General features: G+C 30.5%; 1 protein-coding gene across 1 annotated transcript; it reads left to right on the forward strand.

Annotated features, from left to right (window-relative positions):
• The first annotated feature begins 9,194 nt into the window (after nt 1-9,194).
• On the forward strand, nt 9,195-21,571 carry LOC114169270 (putative LRR receptor-like serine/threonine-protein kinase At1g56140). Its single transcript, XM_028054339.2, has 24 exons — nt 9,195-9,565; nt 12,208-12,391; nt 12,531-12,602; nt 13,078-13,149; nt 13,243-13,314; nt 14,064-14,135; nt 14,415-14,486; nt 14,562-14,633; nt 14,995-15,066; nt 15,145-15,216; nt 15,302-15,373; nt 15,736-15,807; nt 15,904-15,969; nt 16,117-16,182; nt 16,297-16,344; nt 16,985-17,049; nt 17,471-17,850; nt 17,978-18,176; nt 18,310-18,468; nt 18,663-18,781; nt 19,017-19,227; nt 19,354-19,582; nt 19,930-20,080; nt 20,890-21,571. The coding sequence occupies exons 1-24, from the start codon at nt 9,448-9,450 to the stop codon at nt 21,265-21,267; spliced, it is 3,093 nt and encodes a 1,030-aa protein (XP_027910140.1). The 5' UTR covers nt 9,195-9,447; the 3' UTR covers nt 21,268-21,571.
• The last annotated feature ends 763 nt before the right edge of the window (nt 21,572-22,334 follow it).

The following is a 22,334-nucleotide window of genomic DNA, read 5'->3' on the forward strand; positions in this document are numbered from 1 at the left end:
GATTACTACTTGCACCCACAATAAGAAAGAGGAGTTGCACCCACAATAAGAAAGAGGAGTTGCACCCACAATAAGAAAGAGGAGGTAGCATATAAGGGGAAACCCTGCAAAGGAAGAAAACAAGAGAAAATATGAAACTCGTTTCAGAAAGATTTTTTTCGAAACATATTTCTTATATTCCAGAAAGCTCAATTCGAAACTATCGGAACATATTTTATGTAAGGTAGTTTGAAATTTGTATTTCGGATGGTATTATATGCCTTTCAAAAAATGTATTTTGGAAGAATACCAATTTGAAAATTTTTCAATTGAAATCATGTTCCGAAAATTAATTTTGGAATCTCATTCCAGAATTTTTATTTTGAAAATCTGAAAAGTTTATTCTGTAAACTTTCCAAAAATTTTGTTTCGAAAGTCACTCAGGGATAAAAGTAATCATTTTAAAAATTTGTTGGGGGTGTGCGAAGAAATTGATGGCGTGTTAGAAGGAGGGGTGTCAAAAAAATTCGTACTCGTGGGTATCTGCAAATAAAACTCGTAACAGATAGGAAATGAATATTGTAAATAGATACCCAGGTAACGGGTACGGGTATCATTAGTATTTGTACCAGTGAATACTCGTATCCGTTATATTCGAATTTAAATTAAATAAAAATAAGAAAACATAATTAAAATATTAACACATTGATTTTGAATGAGTTGTTTTTTATCAATTGGTTTAAAAAAAACTTCATTACTTTGTAGATTGTCATCCAACACTATTTAAATGGGTTATTTGCACTTTGTTTGAAATTTATGAATGTTATGTATTGTATTTTTATTTGAATTTATGATTAAAATATGTTATTAAATATTAAAATTTTCTTTTGTAAATACTCATGGATATCCATAGATATTAAAAAAAATATGTGGGTACCCACATAACGGATACCCGCACAAATATGGGTACGGGTACATGGCAGATATTTATCCAACGGATAGGGTACGGCGGGGGAGCTACTATTCGTACCCTACCCACCTCGTTGACATCCGTAGTAGGAAGTAAAAGCCCGTCTGGTAAAAAAATTTGTACCTTGCGATATCCATAGATAAAACCCGCAACGAGTAAGAAATGGATATTGTAAATGGATATCCACGAGTATCGAGTACGGGTATTTTTTATATCCGTCTGTTAACAGGGCGGGTACGGGTATCACAGTATTTGTACCCGTGGATACCCGTACATGTCATACTCTAACTTAAATTAAAAAGAATTAAAAAAACATGATTAAAATATTAACTCATTGATTTTGAATGAGTTATTTTTTATTAATTGGTTTTAAAAAAATTCATTTCTTTGTAAAATGTCATTCAACACTATATAAATTGGTTAGGTGGACTTTGTTTGAAATTTGTCAATGTTATGTATTGTATTTTATTTAAATTTACGATTAAAATATATAATTAAATATTTTAAAAAATTGTAAATAGTTACGGGTACCCGTGGATATTAAAAAAAATTTGCAGGTACCTTCATAATGGATACTCGCACGAATATGAGGACGAGTACGGGGCTGATGCTTATTGAGTGAGTAAGATACGAAGGAGCTGCTACATGTAACACCCTAAGCGGATATTACTTAATAAAAGAAAATTATAATTGAATTTAATTCAAGTATATGATATTATTCCCAAAACGCGAGAAAATTTAAAAATCATTATCTTGCCAAAAACCAAATCCATAATTCATAACTAAAGTGTTTCAAGTGCAAATTAAAAAAAAAAAACTTAAATGAATTACAAAATTTTATTTACTAAATCCTCATTTCTTCATAAAAACCCCAAATGCTAGCCCCTGTACTGTCTCTATGCCTCACCATCAGCACCTAGATTATCATCTGCTCTGGTGTGACAAGTCACACAATCATCGCGAAACATAAAAAGAAAGGGTGAGCTAAATAAACAACATACATAAATAATGATAAATACAACTCACCCAAATCAACTTAACCATTTTCTCATTTATAAAAACCTTTATACCATGCCACCTCGATCTCATAACCTATATGAGACGAGCACACACTCAACCATGGTCTTAGGGATGTCAATGTTTCCACGAACCTGCCCGCTCGTGGTCCAACTCTACGAACCTCCCCGTTCGTAGTCCAACACGTGTGAACACCACATGTTATGAATCTCCATGCTCATAACAACCTCAAGTGTGAGCACGGAACATACAAACCTCCCGCTCGTATCCCCACGCAAGAGTACATCCAATACGAACCTCCCCATCCGTATTAATCACGCGTTTCCAACTCCATTATGAACATTCCCGTTCGTAATCCATGCAAGCATATCCCATACCAAAAACCATCTCCACATAGTACACAGAACTCAATACAACGCACACTACCATTACGCTATCGCATGGCACAACCTAAGCATCGCCAAGCGAATTCCCAATGCAGACCGCCTGGCGGTAATAACCCACCGTTATATGCCACCATTTGTAGAATATCCCTATTGATAGCTATCGCTTGGCAATCTAGGCTGCACCGCCATGCGCTACACCATTAATGCGATTTTATTAGTTTTCTAGGCACAACATGACATATTTCAACACACTCCAATCATCATAGGCACACGTTAAAATACCAAGTGCATAATCTTATAGTCACATATACCACAACTGCATCACCATATTTCATATACATCAATCATATAGGATCACATATACTCAACAATCATACCATACCAACTTTCAATTTCAACTAAGGGTATCTCACACTTATATGAGATGTAAAACAGAAACACTCAAACTACTGCAGAACCCATCCCTATATTTCAATATGACACAATTGCTAAATCAACCATCATATACTCCAATGATTTATTTGTATAGATACACATGTCTTCATCACCTTACAATTAGCACTTGAATCTAGAAAAGGAAGAATCATGCTTGTGGAGAAGACAAAAACCAACCACTACAATGTGCCATAACCCATGCCAAACCATATATTAATACCAAACAATCCTGCACTAATTTATTCATCCAATATCTCATCCCAAATCAAGTTGCACATAATTACCCAATCATGTTTAGTGCATAAAACATACAACAATACAATTGGTCCAATTTATAACCATTATCACATGCACAATTCCAATTAAAGCCCAATAGACTTTCCCAACGTGTGCCCTACACAACCAACAACAGAGGTTGTTGGTTCCTAGTTGTCGCCTGGTGGCAATAACTACCCCCAGGCAGTGCATCAGATTCTGGGCAGAACCCAGAATTTCTTGCACCTGTAAGAAACCCTAAAGTCCACAAATTCACCCCAATCATGCAATGTACACACGTATACAATCAATTCTTTTGTACAGTATTCATATAACCAATTTAAAATTTATTTGCGCAGGATATCACAACAATTCCCAATCTGGGATCATACTTCAACTCATCCACAATCCCACATGAGCCATCATAACAATGCATTCATCAATTCACCAAGATTCATCAACTCATAGCATTTCCAACATGTTATATTAGAATTCACTCAACACAGACAAAGGCAATTTATCCATAAGGTCAATATCACCACAGATTTCACAAAAAAAAAGAAAATAGAAACGCATCAATCAGTTCGTGTGGCCTGGTGGTTCTAAACTGCCGCCAAGTGGTTCTTTGCAGAACCCAAAACACTTGAGTCGCCTGGGTTTGAACACTTGAGTCGCCTGGCAGACCTTCATGTCCTTTAGGCAGTTTCTAGGCAGAAACCTATAAACCTAAAAAAACAACATAAAAATGGGGAAGAACCACACAATCAAGCTTCAACATACCACGAAACATATAATTTCAATTTAAAAACGTGAGGTACAACTCTCCTTACCTGTATTTCGTTCTTCCAACGTGCTCATAGAACATATTTGCCTAAAAATGATCTCCAATTAGCTCTTACCACTTAGCACTCTCTTTAGCCTTCTAATTCCCTTTTAGGCTCTATTTCCACGTTCTCACAGTTCTGATTGCTTGGCTATAGGAAAAGTACCTCTTCCTCTCCCTAATTCACTCTTGTTATTACTTTTTAGCCCAAAAATTAATTAAATAAATAAAAAATATGATGGTTTCAGCTCATCAATGATTGTAACCTCTCTATCTATGTAGCTTCGCTCAAGATGGCTAGGCTTTCTCATCATCTACAATCCATAATTATTGATAATTAATTATTTATTTATATTTAATTTCTCGATCATCTACCCACCTCGTTGACATGATAGCCAGAGTCTTTTATAACGAAAATGGAAGCAAGATTACACTTTCCCATATTTTATTTATGCACCTCCCTAGATAATCTTTTAACATTCTTTTATTTTAGAGAAAAGAACTCATAGAGAAGGTCCTATTGTGACCTTGATTACCTCTCTAAAGTATCCAAAAGAAATCTAATACAGCGTATAAAGAAAATTATGGAATTGGAAAAGGCTAAAATAATATTATGTGTCTCCAGAAAATAGTATAAATCAACAAAGTTTACTTTGAAATACACTCAAAAAGACATCACAATTTAAGATAAAAAATACTCATGAATCAAACTACCTCGAGATAAACTAACTCGAGAAATTTAAAATAAAGATTGATGAAATAGTTATTAGAAAGAGAAGAGTTGAGGGACAATTACAAGCACAACAGTGAAACTTCAAGAATTTATGACACTCATTGAGGTTATTAACTTTTTGGCATGAAGCGGAGGCTGATGGATTTTTTTTTTTAAATGTTATGCAAGACTTACCAGTAGACATGTCAAAGTGAGGCAACCCGGTTCACACGGGTTGGCTCACCATGAGCCGGGTTGAAAATGAGTGAACCCAACCCAGCTCACTTTCTGGTAAGCCATAAATTTTGTAACCTGGTTCAACCCACCACGGGTTGGTGGGTTAAGTGGGTTGGCTCACCAACCCACCTAAAAAAAATATTTTTTTTTAGTATTCAAATATTTAAATAAATTTTTAAGTAACCCATGAGATGACAATCATAGTAAAATCAAGAACCAATATTTTGATCATGCTCACCACCAATATATGAATAATTATTTCCAAGAAAGTATCCATTAGTCTAAGAAAGCATGAATAATATTACAAATTTTCTGTCATGCTATTCAACAAAATATAAATAAAAAAATTATACATTTTTTTCATGCTAATTTAGAAAAAAATGTTTATAAGACGGTTATTTGAGTAATTTACTATAAAGATTATGGTTAAAGATTAAAGTATCAACATATATATAACTTGACAATCAAATTAATTAAAACATTCAAACTATTCAAATATAATTAAACAACATTCTAGCATTTAAAAATATAAAATTGTGAACAAATATAATAGGAGTAGTAAATAATTATTAAAAAAATTAAATAAAAAATAAAAAAAAATTTAAAAATTTAAAAATTTTTAAAAAAAATTGTAAAAAAATGTTGGTGGGTTAAGTGGACTAACCCACCTTCAACCCGGCTCGAACCCGTTTAACCCGTGGGTTGAGTTCAACCCACCTATGAAAAAGTTGAATTTTTCTCAACCCAACCCGGCTCGAACCCGTGGTGAACCGGGTTGGCTCACGGGTTGAAACTCATTTTGATATCTCTACTTACAAGACATTTTGAAAAACTAAGAATATATTTGTAAAATATTTGCTTTTGTACAATATTTCGATGCAATGATTATGAATAAAACAAATTGTTTTGCAATGTATCTTTTCAATTTTTTTCCCTTATCTCTCTTTAGTTCTTTTTCCTTTTAACCTTGCTTCAAAGTTTTGTTTATCAATACTTGTTTCTACTTGTTTTATTATGAAGAAGTATCATGTTTATCATGTCCAAGTAAAGTAATATTTGTGTTATAAGAAGTTAAAAAGATGTTGAAATGAAGTTATTTAATGAATTTAAACGTCATCATTATTTTTTTAATCATATAAATATATACATTTCTGTCATGGATAAAATAATCCAACAATTCCTATTGATGAGAATATTCCACACATATATTTATCATAGAACTCATCTATTGTATACTGATCAAACAACTCAAACTTGTGAATTGATTCGATGATTTAACTTGTGAATTAATTATACAACTCAAGTTGTGAGTAGATTTAGACGACTCATCATTAATTCTTATCCAACGACTATGGTACATTTTAATTGCTTTTGTTATTGATGATTTGCTTAGTTTATAAGTTTGAACGAAACTAACAAGATGCAACCATCAAAATGCTTCTAAATAATTAGATATAAATACAAATATTTCACAAATAAAATATATTCCTACAAAAGAATTTTTTATTAGTGATCAATTTTGATGACAAAAAATAATTAATCACTATAGTGAACAATTTCGATGCCAATTTATAAATTAAAATTTATTAGTAACTAAAATAGTTTCTAAATTGGTTATATTAGTGAAATGATATCTAAATTGGTCACTAACATTAGTTATCCCAAGGTTTTAGCTACTAAAAAAAATTAATCTCTAAATTTGTATCTAAATTTTAACGGAACAAATTTAGAAACAAATTTTTGTTATATTTTTGAAGAATCTATATAATGACCAATTTAGAGACTAATTTAGAAACTATTTTAATTATCAATAATTTTTAATTTATAAATTAGCATTAACTATAATAACTAATTATTTTTCATCTCTAACATTGATTCATCACTAATAAATTTTTTTTTTTGACTTAAAGTTGCTTTAAATGTCAATCTTTATGTATAGAAATATTCTATATATGCTCTGATATGAGACGAACCTTATTTGATTTATCTTTCTTATTCATATTTGATATTCTATATCTAATTGTATTTGATAATGCTCCTGAGTTATTCACGTAATCTGTTGAAAAAAAATTTTAGTAATGAAACATTTTGAACGTTGGAGAAAATAACATGAAATCTTTCTGGAAGAAGTTCTCTTTGATCTCAAGAAGAAAGTTATAAATTAAAGATTTTTAAAAGTTTTTTTTTAAAATAAGACATGACAAACTTTACCTAACACAATCAAGTGGACCCAAAATCCTGACCCACTATTAAGGTTTTTACAATTTCCCACTTTTAATATATATATATATATATATATATATATATATATATATATATATATATATATATATATATATATATATATATATATATTTATTTAAAAATAGATTTGACTTAAATATAGTTTTTAATTTTTAATTAATTAATCAATATCTTTAATTAGAAATAAATAAATTATTATTATCTTTTATATTGTAAAATATTTTATTATAATTAATAATTAACACTTAATTATAAATTTTACCGATTAAAATTATAATAAATTTTAATTTCTTAAATTCTTTTCGTATTAATTTTTAATTTAAGAAAAATAAGTTAACAGGTCAATTCTAAGTTCAGAGTCATAAAACATCACCGTACGCGCGCGGCCGCACTGTTCCATCATGAAAAAAAAAAAAAAAGAAAATATGAAAATTGTTCCACTATTTTTTATTATATTAGTATTGTTAATAAATATAAAGCATATGGCCCTATTGTTCACCTGTTTCACAACAGCATTCAACATTGACCAAATTAACGCAGCCAAAAAGTTGTAACTTTTTAGACATTGCAAATAATCACGTTTGCAAATTGGGATTAGTTAATATAAGACTTTGTTTAAACTTTAAGTAAGTATTTTTTGAAGTAAACAACTTTTTAAATAATTACTTCTATAAAATAATAGATAGAATTTAGCTATTTTAAGAAAAAAAAATACTGATTTTAAAGTAAACAAACTTGAGATTTAAATAGACACAGACTAACTTATCTAATATAATATTTACACTTCTTTGTTTTTGTTTTGGAAAAATCTTTGAAATTTATAATCGTGATAGACGAATTTTTGGTTATACAAAAATTATTTATAAAAATGTTTTTATTGTCTAACCTGAATCTTTCATTTATTTAATAAAGATTTAAATATCTTTTTAGTCCTCAAGTTTTAGTAAAATTTAGAATTAATTTCTCTTCGAAATTTTTGACAAATTTAATTTTTCATCTTTAGAAATTCGTGAATTTAGTCATTTTAATCAAATTTTGTTAAGTTTATCTTACGTTTCAAGTGATATTTCATAATGGTATTTGAATTATTGACCCTATTTGACACATTTTCTTTTTAATGTTAATTCAAATAGTATCATAAAACGCATTTGAAATGTCAAACAAACTTAATAAAATTTGATTAGAAGAACTAAATTCATACATTTCTAAAAATAAATGACTAAATTGGTCAAAAGTTTCGAAAAGGTTGTAAATTTCATTAAAACTTGAGAAACCAAAAACATATTTAACATTTTAATAAAAATGGTGCCTAAAAAACACTCAAATGTAAAGATTAATAGATTTATAATTAATAAAAAGTACATACCTTAGGTTATATTTAGAGTCTCTTAAAGGCATATCCACTTAAATTGTCTTACATAGTGTCATGTTACTCTTTAAGATTTTTATTTTTTTTTTTTTTGGATTTTTACTTTAATGTAAAAGTACTATAAAATCCACACTCCCATTAATATTTTTATTTATTTAGTTGTGGCATAAATATATTTTTTCAAGACAAAAAAAAATTAATTTTGTATTTTTATGTTCGATTTTTATTTTATGTAATGTATGCATCCAATAGAAGCATCTTATAAAATTCACATCGTAAAATTATTATCTAAATATGATTCCTGTAATGGAGATAATTAAGTTTCAAATAGGTTTAAATTAAATATCTTAGTTATCTTATTATCTTATATTATTCTAAATATAATATCAAGTACTAATATTATAATCACATTAGCAACAACTTAGTTCTTATATATAGCATTACATTTTTATGTCATTATCTTTCTCATCATAATTAAACTGAAATGAAAAATGTATTTCTCCATAAATATCAAGAAAATCTAGAAAATCATATATTATGTAGAGAGAAAGAAAGAGAAAGAAACATTTAATAAATACAACATCATGATAGAATAACCAATTTTAAAGCATCAATCAATTGACCGTAAATATATTATTTTTAACTGGTATGAAGTTGACATATTTACGTCTTAATTTTGTGATAATAAAAAATGTTACAAGAAAAAATATATTAATAAACTCTAACAATATGTTTTTTTAATTTGCAAGTTAGTAACCTGAGGTAAGCTTTGACACAGTTCAATGGATGTCGAAAATTGTGGTCAGAGACGCCATTTTTGGCTCTCTTTAGCACGTACAGTCTTATAAAAATAAAGCAAGGTTTCAGTTTTTCTTCCAATTTTTCTTTCTCCCTAACACTGCGATTGATCACCAAATACCAACGTTCTCGTTAATCTGCAAAGTCGATCGACCAAGTTTGAAACCACTTCACAACTTTTTTCAAAGCTTCTTATTCTGAGCTGATTCAGTACTTCGTATAATGGGATGGAAGTCACATGGTTTGGCTTTTGCAGTAGTTGCTGTGTTGTTCTGTCACTTCAGTTTGGTTAGGTTTGCTCAAGCTCAATCTGCAAACGCCACCACTGACCCTTCTGAAGGTAATTTAACTGCTTTCTTCTTTTCTTTCTGGGACAAGTTTTTTCTTCTGCAGAACTTCATGCAGAGATACTACTGTCAATCAATGGTTTCTTCTTGGGAAAGTCAGCAGAGAAATTTTTACTTTGACATTAAAATTCTTTTATTTTTTTAAATAATATATTTGAATCGAGTAATCAAAATATTTTATATTTTAATTTTTTTTAATAAAATAATTGAATTTATGAAATTGAGATAAATTTTTATTTTAACAATATTTATTTTAATATATAAAAATTTCAAATTAAATTTAAAAAATATATTAGTCAATTTAAAATATTTAAATTCGGTCAAATTTTAATTAGGTCGACTCAGTCAAATTCGACCAAGGTCGATTTAGCCAAATATAGCTGAAATTTTGATAGATATGATTTGATTGAAGTTCGCCAAATTTTGGCTAGGACCAACTCCACTGCATTTAACTAATTTTGATTCGGGATGACTCAGTCAAATTCTGCCTAATTTTGGTTGGGGTGTCGACTTAACCGTGGTCGATTCGACCAAATTTTGGCCGAATTTCAGCTGGGTCAATTCAGGCGAATTTTTGATGGTGTCGTGTGGGTTGAATTTTGGTCGAGGTTAACTCGTCCAAATTTGACCGAATTTGATCGAGTCAGTCTTGGTCGAATTTCGACTGAGTCGGCTCCAACCGAATTAGGTTAAGTCGGCCTCGTCCAAAATTTGGCCTTACTCGGTTCCAGCCAAATCTTGATTGAGTTGGCTCCGACAACTCTAGCCAAATATTTGGTCAATCTCGGTCGAGTCGTCCTCAGCCAAAAATTAGCCAGATTTAGTCAAGTCAGTCCTAACCAAATTTCGACCAAGTCAGCACCAAGCGAAATTTGACTAAATCGACCGAGTCAGTCCTAGTCGATTATTAGTGGAGTCAACCCCGATCTTTTATATCTTGACCTATAAGAAATTTCACAACTTGTAAAATTTCAATTTCCTTTTTTTTAGTGAATTTCAAATTCCATTATTTTAGTTATTTGAAATACCTTCTTAAAATTTCTCAATTTCAATTTCCTTTTAATTTCCTCATCCAAACAAATCATTTTACTTCAAAAAAATTCAAATTGTTCAAATAAATAAATTACCCTCTTAAATTGTCTCATCCAAACACACTGTTTTTGTATTCAAACATGTTCATGATTCATCAACAATATTAAATTAAGACGAAGGTTAAGTATCTTTCTAAATCCTATATTTGAACACGAAATTAAAATTTATCTTTAAAGTATGATACATTTTCATCCTAAACATAAAAGTATATATAATTATTTAAATTTAAAAATAAACCGATGTAAATCTTAATTTTAATTTAATTAATAATAAGTGTAAAAATTTAAAGAACAAAACATAATCCTTTTTATATATATATATATATATATATATATATATATTTTTTTTTTTTTTCTTTTTTTTTTCATTTAGTTGTTATATTAAATTATATATTTATTCCTTTTTATGACAAATGATGAAAAATAAAAGATTTGAATATATTGTTTTCGCTCTCCAAATTTATTAATCAAACTTTTACCTTTATTCCAACTGCAACTGCAAGACACATTTCATTAATATTTGAATCCGAACAGGTTAAAAAGTAACCTTGGTTCCGAAATATTAAATTATTATTATAATTATTTAAATTTTGACATAATATACCAAATTCAAATATGTCTTATTAAACAATTATTTCGAAAATTTCATTCTTAATTTTAAATCAATTATTTTTAATAAAATAAAATCTCATTCCATTAAAATATTATCAAATAAATTAATTATATCACTATTTAATAATAATAGTAAAACTTTAGTTTTATAGTTTTAAATGTCAAAAAAGAATGAAATTAAGACAAATCCAATTCTCCTGGAACAAATTGGTAGGTTTAGTTGAAATCTATGTTTGACCTGATCAACAAAAACGGCGTATTAACGGATGAGTTAATATACCAAACAGTAATTTAAAAAAAATGAATTTTTATCGACTTTAATATATTTTATTTGTTTTTTTTTTTAATTTATAATAATATATAAAGATGATTTTTTTTGTAATTTAAAAAAAATGAATTTTTATCGACTTTAATATATTTTATTTGTTTTTTTTTAATCTATAACAATATACAAAGATAATTTTTTTTTGTCTATATTTTAAAAGATTAATTTTGTCGTTTAAAATATAATTATTTATTAAATTTTTAAAATTGACCTTTATTTTTATAATTTTTTTTATTTATTAATAATTATTCTCTAATATTTTTTTATATATTTTATTTTATTTTTAATAAATATAAATTTATTTTATATATTAATTTAATAATATTATATTCTCATATCATGTATATTTAAAAATACATAACACACGGCTCTTCTTGTACGCTAGTTTCTTTAAGGAATATTTATTTTATCAACCTTAAAATATGTCAAACTAAATTTGAGAAACATAAATTTTAAATCTAGCTTAAGTTTAAAGGTAGAGTTTTGTTATATGTTCATATCTTACTTTCATACGGTTTATGTTTCTATTATATATAAGTCTTTCAGTTGGTTTCTTTCTAATATTAAAGCGAGTGCATTTCTCTGAAAAGTGAACTTCTGAATGCAGCAAGAGCTTTAAATTCAATCTTCAGCAAATGGGGTAAATCCGCAGACACAAGTGTGTGGAACATAAGTGGTGAACTATGCAGTGGAAGAGCCATTGACAGTACCTCCACCCCTGAAAGTTACAATCCATTCATCAGATGTGACTGTTCCTTTGACAGTGGAACTACTTGCCACATCACAGCATTGTATATATCTCTCTCAACTTTATTTTTTTCAATTTTCTCTCAATTTCTGTGTTGCTGTACATTGAATTTGGAAGCTTACTATTACTCTTAGCAATATCATTTTCACTTTTTTCGGCTTTTTATGTTTTGAATGGCACAGGAGGGTCTATGCACTGAACGTGTTTGGTGAAATTCCAGAAGAGCTATGGACTCTCACCTATCTCAACAATTTGTATGCTTTCTTCCTAATTAATAAGTTCAGCACATGCTTTATTATTTTTATTATTATTATTATTATTATTATTATTATTATTATTATTATTATTATTATTATTACCAGAGGATACTCAGACATTCATTCATTGGGGATTCACATTTTGTTCATAATGAAGGGTTACTACATTAATAGCACTTAAAACAATAAAAAGACTGTTATGATGATAAGAGTAAAATTGTGAAAAAAATCTGCATATCAAACTTGGTATATTGATATAGATTACTATAAATTTAATTTTTGTGCACTATCAATGCATCTGCCTGCCAATTAAAAATAATTTCATTTATGATTTTTAGGGTAGTTATTAGAAAAGTTAACAAATTTATCACAGTAATGATTGAATGAGAATTTAAAATGATTTTGATTTGTTGTTCTCTAGCAAGAATTACATGTTCTTTTGCTGTACTAAGTTCTATTAAATTGCAAGCAGAAATATTGGGCAAAATTACTTGACGGGTTCTCTGCCTCCAGCTATTGGAAATCTAACTCGTATGCAATACTTGTAAGACAATTCGACCCAATTTCAGTTCATAATATTCTATGAATTTAATGTTGTGACGCATAACTTCTAACAGTTAAGTTTTCTCTTTGTTAGGACCCTTGGAATCAATAATTTATCAGGGGAGCTTCCTAAGGAATTGGGAAATCTTACAGAGTTAATAATACTGTATGTTGTTTACTTTCAACTTTTCTTCCTCTGGTTATGAAATTGCCAACGGGCTGGTTTTTACGGATCAAGTAGTCACCAAAATTATTTGGTGTCAGTTATGAGTCTTACATTTAATAGAAAATTAAGTGGTGTTTAATCGATGGGGTTAACCCACATAATGAATTAGTATTTTGGGTTAACTTCCCTCCTTGTGCCTAAGTTATAATATTGTCTCTTGTAATAGTGTATGTTTGATTTCGTGGCGGATCAATTCAAATGCGGATCCATACTACACATCTAAGTTGAAACTACTTTGAATAACTTACACTTTTCACATCTCAGTCTTGAGTGGTTGTTAAAAGTTTAATTAATGGTGTGAAAGTGAGATAGTCCCAAATGTTATGATAACTGGATTTTTTTTTCCTCTAATAATGAGTGTGAAGTGTCTAATAGATAAGGGATGAGACTATAAATGATAAATTTAATTAAGAGAAAACGTAGATTGTACAAAAATTGAGTCATGAATTGATAGAAATCCACATGGAAAATTTTGGTTTGAAAATATTTTTCCTTTAGACACACAATATTAGTTATGAGTACCTAAATTGATCAAAGGGAAATTTAATGTTTTTCATAAGAATTTGCACGCACGAAAGCATTATTCTCTTTAATTAATCCAATATTGTTCTGTTCTGGAAACATGATGGTGTACATGAGAAATTTCTCTTGGTGGTACTAGTGAGATTTATTATTTGTTAAATTTGTAGGGCTTTTGGGTCTAACAATTTCTCAGGATCTCTCCCATCTGAACTTGGGAAACTCACAAAATTAGAAGAACTGTAAGTATTTCTGCAGTCTTACCTTGTATATTTATATTCTTATTCTTTTAATCAAGTTTGGGTCATACAGATTTGCTATTTTGCATATATTTACATATCCATTGACTTTACTCATTTATTGTTTCATTTTGTATGCTAAAACATTATCTCCTAGCAAAATGTTTTCTTCTATTAGAAGTTTAGTGCAAAAGTAAAATTTTCAAATTACTCTTTGTTACGCAGTTGCTTACCTTTGTTGTGAGCACCGGAGATTATTAATTTCACAATATTTCCTTGCAGATACTTTGACAGTTGTGGAATTAGTGGCCCAATACCGTCCACATTTGCAGACCTTAGGAGTTTGAAAAAAGTGTAAGATATTCTTACTTTGATGTGCCTAAAGAAAGAAAACTTCTACAACAATAAAGTTTTTTCTTTTCATTTCAGATGGGCTTCAGACGTGGAACTCACAGGCAATATACCAAACTTCATAGGGAATTGGACTAGGCTTCAAGAATTGTAAGACAACATTACCAGTCAACTCTGTTTTCCTCCTTAATTTGAATTTATTAGGAGGAACACTTTATGATAAAATCCATTACATTGGATGTGGAATTAAAATTTTCTTTCATATTCTATTTCAAAAGTGTGTAATGATTTTTCATGAATGGTGGTTTTTGTTTTGGTATTCTGTTCCAGAAAATTTTCTTTTTGTGGCTAGTTTCATTTTCTTTTCCAGAAGTGTGTACTAACAATTCTTGTGAATTATTATCCTTCTGAATATTCTTTTACAAGAAATTTTTCTTTCTATGGCAACTCTCGTACTTTATTCCAGAAGTGTTTGCTGACAGTTTTGGTGAATTACTGTATGCTTTGATAGGAGGTTTGAAGGCAATTCTTTTAATGGCTCCATACCCTCATCATTTTCCAACTTGACTTCTTTAACAGAATTGTGAGTACCACCACTAGTTTCTTGTATGCGTATTATTGATTGATGAAACCTAATATATTAAGTATGATATAAATGTAGGAGAATAAGTGGTTTATCTAATGGGAGCTCCTCACTGGAATTTGTACAGAATATGAAATCTTTGACTACCTTGTAAGGCCACCAGCTTTGCTAATGTCCATGACTCACTCTTCTTTGCAGGCTTAATTTATTTACTCATTTGTTACAATTGTTGCAGAGAATTGAGGAATAACAATATTTCTGGTTTGATTCCATCCTCCATTGGAGAGTTGCACAATTTGACCCTACTGTGAGTATCACCTGTTTGTGTCAAACTATATTCAAATGAAATTGTGCAAAAATTGTTGACTAGAAAGCAATACATTAGTTAATTCTTTGTGGCTATTCCAAATGTGTCCAATCTGATAACTGGCTGGTGGTTATACGAGGGATATCTTAAAATAAGTAATGCTCATGTTCATTTATTTTTTTTGACTTTGTAATTTTCATTATCGTGGTAGAAAGATAAGAGTTTTTCACTAATTTATCATACAGATAACATAATTGGACATTTTCTTTCCTTTATTTGATAAAGAAAAAACATGCATCTTGTCTTGTAGTTTTATCCTTTTCCAAATCAAGAGAATTATCTATTTATGCTGGTTTTTACAGGGATTTGAGCTTCAATAACATCCAAGGACAAATTCCGGGATCAATTTTCAATTTGAGCTCGCTCTCTACCTTGTAATAATGCATTTTTTAGAAATTGCAAATTCATTTGTTGATACACTTTGTACATAGTTTAAAGGATGTTTTGGTTTGTTTTTCATCAAATTGCAGGTTTCTTGGAAATAATAAACTAAATGGCACCCTTCCGACTCAGATAGGTTCATCACTTCAATATATGTGAGTAAGTTTGACTTATTTGAATTATGGATTGACATTCATTACTTTATAATCCATATTGTTACTTGTCAATTTTCTATTTGTATTTTCTTTTAAGTATGTGTCCACATGTCGTAATTGTTTTAGTACAACTTAACATGGTTGCAGAGACCTGTCATACAATGATCTATCAGGCAGCCTCCCCTCTTGGGTAAACGAAGCAAATTTACAACTGTAAGTAGTGTGATTCTTTTTTCTCCCCTGTTACATACCAATTTCAAATTGTTAGTAAGCGCCCAATCAAATGGGTCTAAACTCATTACAATACTTTTTGGGTTTGAGGTGCAGGAATTTAGTTGCTAACAACTTGTCAATAGATGATGGTTCAGATACCAGGTGATTATTATACAATTTCTTTAATGATGATTGTTTTAATAGTTTTCTTAAAACATACAATGTATTACCAATTTTTGCCTATAATATGAATTACGATCTTGCTTGGATTCTGTTTCGCAGAGTTTAGTCAGATTCATGCTAGTTGCATCCATTTTCTATTATTTTGACAATCTTCCAATTCGTTTGAAACATTTTCCTTTCCATATAAGCGTATACTGTACACCGATACATTTTATTTGACAACTTCCAAAAATTTACTTCATTATAGTTGATTTTTTTTCAGTGACTAAACGGGATAATCTTTAAAGGCTGTACCTTCTTTTTGTTTAGTAGATCTACCAACTTAGGGATTTCTGCAAAAACTAATTCTCATTTGGTAACACTTAACTAAAACAACGGTTCAGTAAATACAAAATTGTGACCACTCTTCAAACATCGTTAACACATGCTTGCTTGATTTTCCTAAGCATAGAAGATATTTTCACAAGAATCCTGAAGTTGTAGTTCTCATTTGTATTGGGGGTCTAAGTAAAAGCGTTAGCATTCAAACCTTACGAGATTAAAAGTCTCTGATTTCTATTTATATGACTTGGAAAATTCATCTGTGGACCAATCTTTTGTTTGGTATTTTCCTTTGCAGTGGCTTGCCATTTGGGCTCAACTGTCTCCAGAAAAATTTTCCATGCAATCGAGGTGTTGGAAGATGTAAGTTTGACTTTAAGCAATTTTATTGTGACAGAAGGATTTCTATGCCTTCTTTTTCATTACATGGAAAAGAAATAGAATAAAATGTGTTTTAGGTCACTAAATATTTTGTTAAAATTGGTTTTTTAGTCCTTACCATTTAAAAATGGTGGTTTAATCCTTTCATTTTCTAACACATGGTGAATCTTGTCCTTGGTCAAATTAAAATGAATTATGGGATTAAAGACGAAATTCATCATATTTCCATAAATACAGGATAAGGAACTACTGTTTTTAAAATGTAGGAACCATTTTGACCATATCTAAACGAACCCAGATCACACTTTACTCAAAGAAATATGAGGCTCTATCTGAAGTCAATCCTGTTATTTAATGCTCCTTTTCACTCATTGATCAGTTTCTTATCTATGATTCTATGCAGATTCTGACTTTGCGATTAAGTGTGGCGGACCCCAGATTAGATCTACAGAAGGAATCATATATGAAAGGGAGAATGAGACACTTGGTCCTGCTACATACTTTGTTACTGATACAAGTAGATGGGCTGTTAGTAATGTTGGATTATTTAGGGGCAGTAATAATCCAGTATACACAAAATTTGTGTCTAATCAATTCAGTAACACTTTGAATACGGAGCTCTTCCAAACAGCACGAATTTCTCCTTCATCATTAAGATATTATGGCTTGGGGCTGGAAAATGGCTTTTACAACATCACCCTTCAATTTGCAGAAACAGCTATTCAGGATTCTGCTACATCATGGGAAAGTCTTGGGAGACGAGTCTTTGATATATATATTCAGGTACTTTTGTACTTATCAAAATGCTTGGAAATCATAGATGATAGTGCAACAATAATGAATATTCTAGCGGAATCTTCTCTTGTTTTTTATTGTACTTTCATTTTATTTTTCCATTTGAATATTGTAGGGGAATCTTGTTTTGAAAGATTTCGACATAAAAAAAGAAGCTGGGGGCATCTCGTTCAGAGCTGTCCAAAGGCAATTTAGGTTTGAAGTGACGGAAAACTATCTTGACATCCATCTCTTTTGGGCTGGAAAGGGGACATGTTGCATACCAGCCCAAGGTACTTATGGGCCCTTGATTCAAGCCATCCATGCTATTCCAGGTAAAACTATAAAAAGAAAAGAAGGCAATTCAGTTGTTTAACTACTAACCTTTAACAATGTATGGTCTCTTGTCAGTAAAATAATCAAAGTTTTTATTTTTTGATTTTGATAGAGTGTGCCTGTATTGTACAGATTTTATACCTACTGTCAGTAACGAACCTCCAAGCAATAAAAGTAATAAAACAGGCCTTATTGTTGGAATTGTTGTTGGAGTTGGAGTTGTAAGCTTCATATCAGTTTTTGTGATTTTCTGTATCATTCGGAGAAGAAAACGTCAGCATGAGGATGAAGGTAAATACTCTGCAGATAGTAATGCTCTCATGATATTTAAGCTGTAACAACTTAACATTTGTCCAATCAGATCCAATTTAGAGAAAGGATGTCTCTAAACATGAAAAGCAAGAAAAGCCTGCATCATCCCAACTTTCATCAAAAATATGTCTGTGGCTGCCTAACTTTAACCCTATTCATGTATGATTTTGCAGAGCTTTTAGGAATTGATACAATGCCATACACTTTCAGTTATTCTGAGTTGAAGAATGCTACAAATGACTTTAATCTCGAAAACAAGCTTGGAGAGGGAGGTTTTGGACCTGTTTATAAGGTAATATTCTGTCCCTTTAAAGTAAAGGTTATATTCTACTTGAAAAGTTATCGTTGTCGATACTGGTTCTAATAATTTAATCAGATTTAGATTCTTTAAAGTTTCTGATTACTCTTAAAAGCTGAAACAAATGCATGAAAATCTAAAAGCGAATTTCTTGAAGAAAAAGTTGTACCAAACAGGTCCTTAATTCTTTCTTTAAGAGAATATCTTTTTTCTTTTTTTGTTCTTGTAGGGCACACTTAATGATGGAAGAGTTATTGCTGTGAAACAACTTTCAGTAGGATCCCATCAAGGAAAGAGCCAGTTCATAACTGAGATTGCTACTATATCAGCTGTACAACATCGTAATTTGGTCAAATTATATGGATGTTGCATTGAGGGAAATAACAAACTTCTTGTGTACGAGTATCTAGAGAATAAGAGTCTTGATCAAGGATTATTTGGTATGAAAAAAAAAATGTATATAAGTTTCTTACCTATGTGCATGTAAACTTTTAATGGTTACTCGTTTTCTCATTTTCTTGTACACAATCCAAATGACTAAGGACAAATGTGGTTTGTTTTGGCAGGAAAATCTTTAACCCTCAATTGGTCCACACGCTATGAAATCTGCTTGGGTGTTGCCAGAGGTTTAACTTATTTACATGAAGAGTCCCGTCTCCGCATTGTACACCGTGATGTGAAGGCTAGCAATATTTTGCTTGACTACGATCTTGTCCCCAAAATATCTGATTTTGGGTTGGCCAAATTGTACGATGATAAAAAGACCCACATAAGCACCCGTGTGGCTGGGACAATGTGAGTCATCAATACTTCTAACATATTGGTAAAAACTTCTCTTGTAAGAAAAAAAAAGTGAAATTGACTTGTTCATAAGTTAAAATTATAAGATAATTTAATAAAACTCTCAGTTTCTTTGAATTTTTAATTTTACATTATACATAAGCCCATATGAATTTATGAAGAAGTCAATTTCAGTTTTCTTTCGTACTTTTTTAAAAAGTCCTTATGAAGAAGTTCATCCAAATAAATCCTTAATCATCTTTCATTGATTTCATGAAAAGATGTTTAACTTTTTATGGTTGGAATTCATTTTTGTTTCAAACAATTCTAAACTATTGACATACTTAATTCTTGTGATAAAGTGGATATCTTGCACCGGAGTATGCCATGCGTGGACACCTTACCGAGAAAGCAGATATATTTTCATTTGGTGTTGTTGCTCTTGAGTTGGTTAGTGGGAGGCCAAATGCTGATTCAAGTTTGGAAGGAGAGAAAGTGTATCTTCTACAATGGGTATGCACGCTGCCTCTGTTTCCTATGAATGTTAATCTTCTTAAAAATTGGTTAATGTTAATATCTGTGATTTTTATCTTAATTATACCTATACTATATGGGAAGAATTATAATCCAAAGGTTAATATCTTTTCATCTCAATTTTGGATTGCAACCGAGTTCAAATCTAATCTCATTAACTGTGAAACAAGCAAAATGCCATTTGGTTTACATGGCAACTTTTAAATGATTTTGATATTTCCATATATTAGGATAACAAACGAGTCTCTTCTCACATGATTACTAATACTTCAAGTGTTTGATTTTCTTTTTACCAAATATATGGGACGTGATAAACTACATAATATGAACAAGTCCTCAGAATGGTAGTCAGAAAGGAACCTAAGAAGAGACAAAATTCTCAAAGTCAGAAAAGAAAATATTACAACGATTAGAATCCCCCATTTTTCTCTACTCTAACGACCTTAATATACTAATGTATAGACCACCCAAAATCAGCCAGCTTGCAATTGGTTATTTTGGGCTTGTGGCCGCACCTTTTTGTTTCATTGCTTGTCACATGTCCCCTTTCTTTGGTCCCATTATTCTCTTTTTTAACCTCTCTGCAGCTACATTTGTTACACATAATATGAAGTAATTTTTTTCTGAAGATTAGTAGGAAATGCTAGTATGCTGATAGTAATTGACTCGTGTTAATGCTAGTAAAATGAATTTAAGATTCCCTCCTCTTTGACACCAACAATTTGTGCATTGAAACATTCAAAATCATGTCTATCATTTTACCTTGTTATTGGTTTTCTGTTTCTTAGGCATGGCAGCTTCAGGAAAGCAACACTTTAATGGATCTGGTGGACCCTAGACTTTCAGAATTCAATGAGGAAGAAGTAAAACGTGTTCTGGGAATAGCACTTCTGTGCACTCAAACATCACCATCATTAAGACCATCAATGTCACGTGTGGTGGCAATGCTTTCAGGAGATATTGAAGTGAGCGCTGTCACTTCAAAGCCTGGATACCTTGCTGACTGGAAATTTGATGATGTGAGCAGCTTCATGACTGACAGTGCAATCGAAGGATTCGATACAAGTTACCAGTTAGGAAGTACCAGCATGGTGGGTGGTGCAGACTATTCACCAGAAAGTGTTTCTAAACCGATCCTTAAGGATGCTCTTAATGAGGGTAGGTAAGAATTGGTGTACGGTTCAGATCAAGTGTAGAACAATGATCATGTCACTGTGATCCAAAAATTGTTTCCTTTTTCTTTGTTTTGCATTTGCTTTAGCCATTTCTTGTATTCTTTTATTAATTTTTAATGTAAATACCCCTCTGAGCTACAATAGAATGTGCAAGAATGTGAGGTAATAGGCCTCAACCAGGAATGTTTATAGGGTATTTTTTTGTATACACACTAATTTCTTCGTTATTGTAATTTTTTAGAATACCCTCTTCTATAAATTAAATTATGGAATAAATTATTTGTTGTATTTGATAGATTTTCTGGAATTTAGAGTGTGAGATGTATTTAAGGTAGTTGGATGCAATTATTGAATTCTTTGCAACAGATCACTTGTCTTTTTTCACAGAGCAGAAGAATGATTGGCATGCATTTTCAACAATGAGAATTTCTATAATTTTGATAGTTTTGTATGAGCGTCACTAATCAGTCATTGAACTATTTTGATACTTTATATCATGGGATGGATGTCACATGGTTTGGCTGCACTTGTTGCTGTGTTGTTCTGTCACTTCAGTTGCTTGGTTTTTCCCTTTGTAAAACCTTTATTGAAACTGCAAAACTCACTTCACTTATCTCTGAATCTGAACAGGTTAACCTTGGTGTTTTGAAATAAAGTTAACTCCTTATTAAAGAAAAACTTTGAAAAGGGAAAAGAGCATTTAGTGAATAAATTGTTTGGTTTTTTGTTTGATGAATACGATATCAGAGAAAAAGGTAATTATTGTTACAGTATGTTTGGCATGTGGTGCAACACTTTATTCTGTTAACCAATTTGCAGTTTTTAATTGGTAGTTCTACCTTCCAAAAACCAGATAGAATCTCATAAACCGTATTATATATATATATATATATATATATATATATAGAGAGAGAGAGAGAGAGAGAGAGAGAGAGAGAAAGAATTGTGAACATCGCCCCTCCTTGAAGTGAATTTCTCAGAAAATTGATTGTGTATTAATTATTCTAGACTAGTGATTAAAAAGTGAGTATTGACTTTTTCCAAATCTTGTTACATGA

The sequence above is a fragment of the Vigna unguiculata genome, chromosome 11 (genome assembly GCF_037176805.1).
Source record: "Vigna unguiculata cultivar grain cowpea cultivar isolate G323 ecotype 2 chromosome 11, ASM3717680v1, whole genome shotgun sequence".
Taxonomy (NCBI): Eukaryota; Viridiplantae; Streptophyta; class Magnoliopsida; order Fabales; family Fabaceae; genus Vigna; species Vigna unguiculata.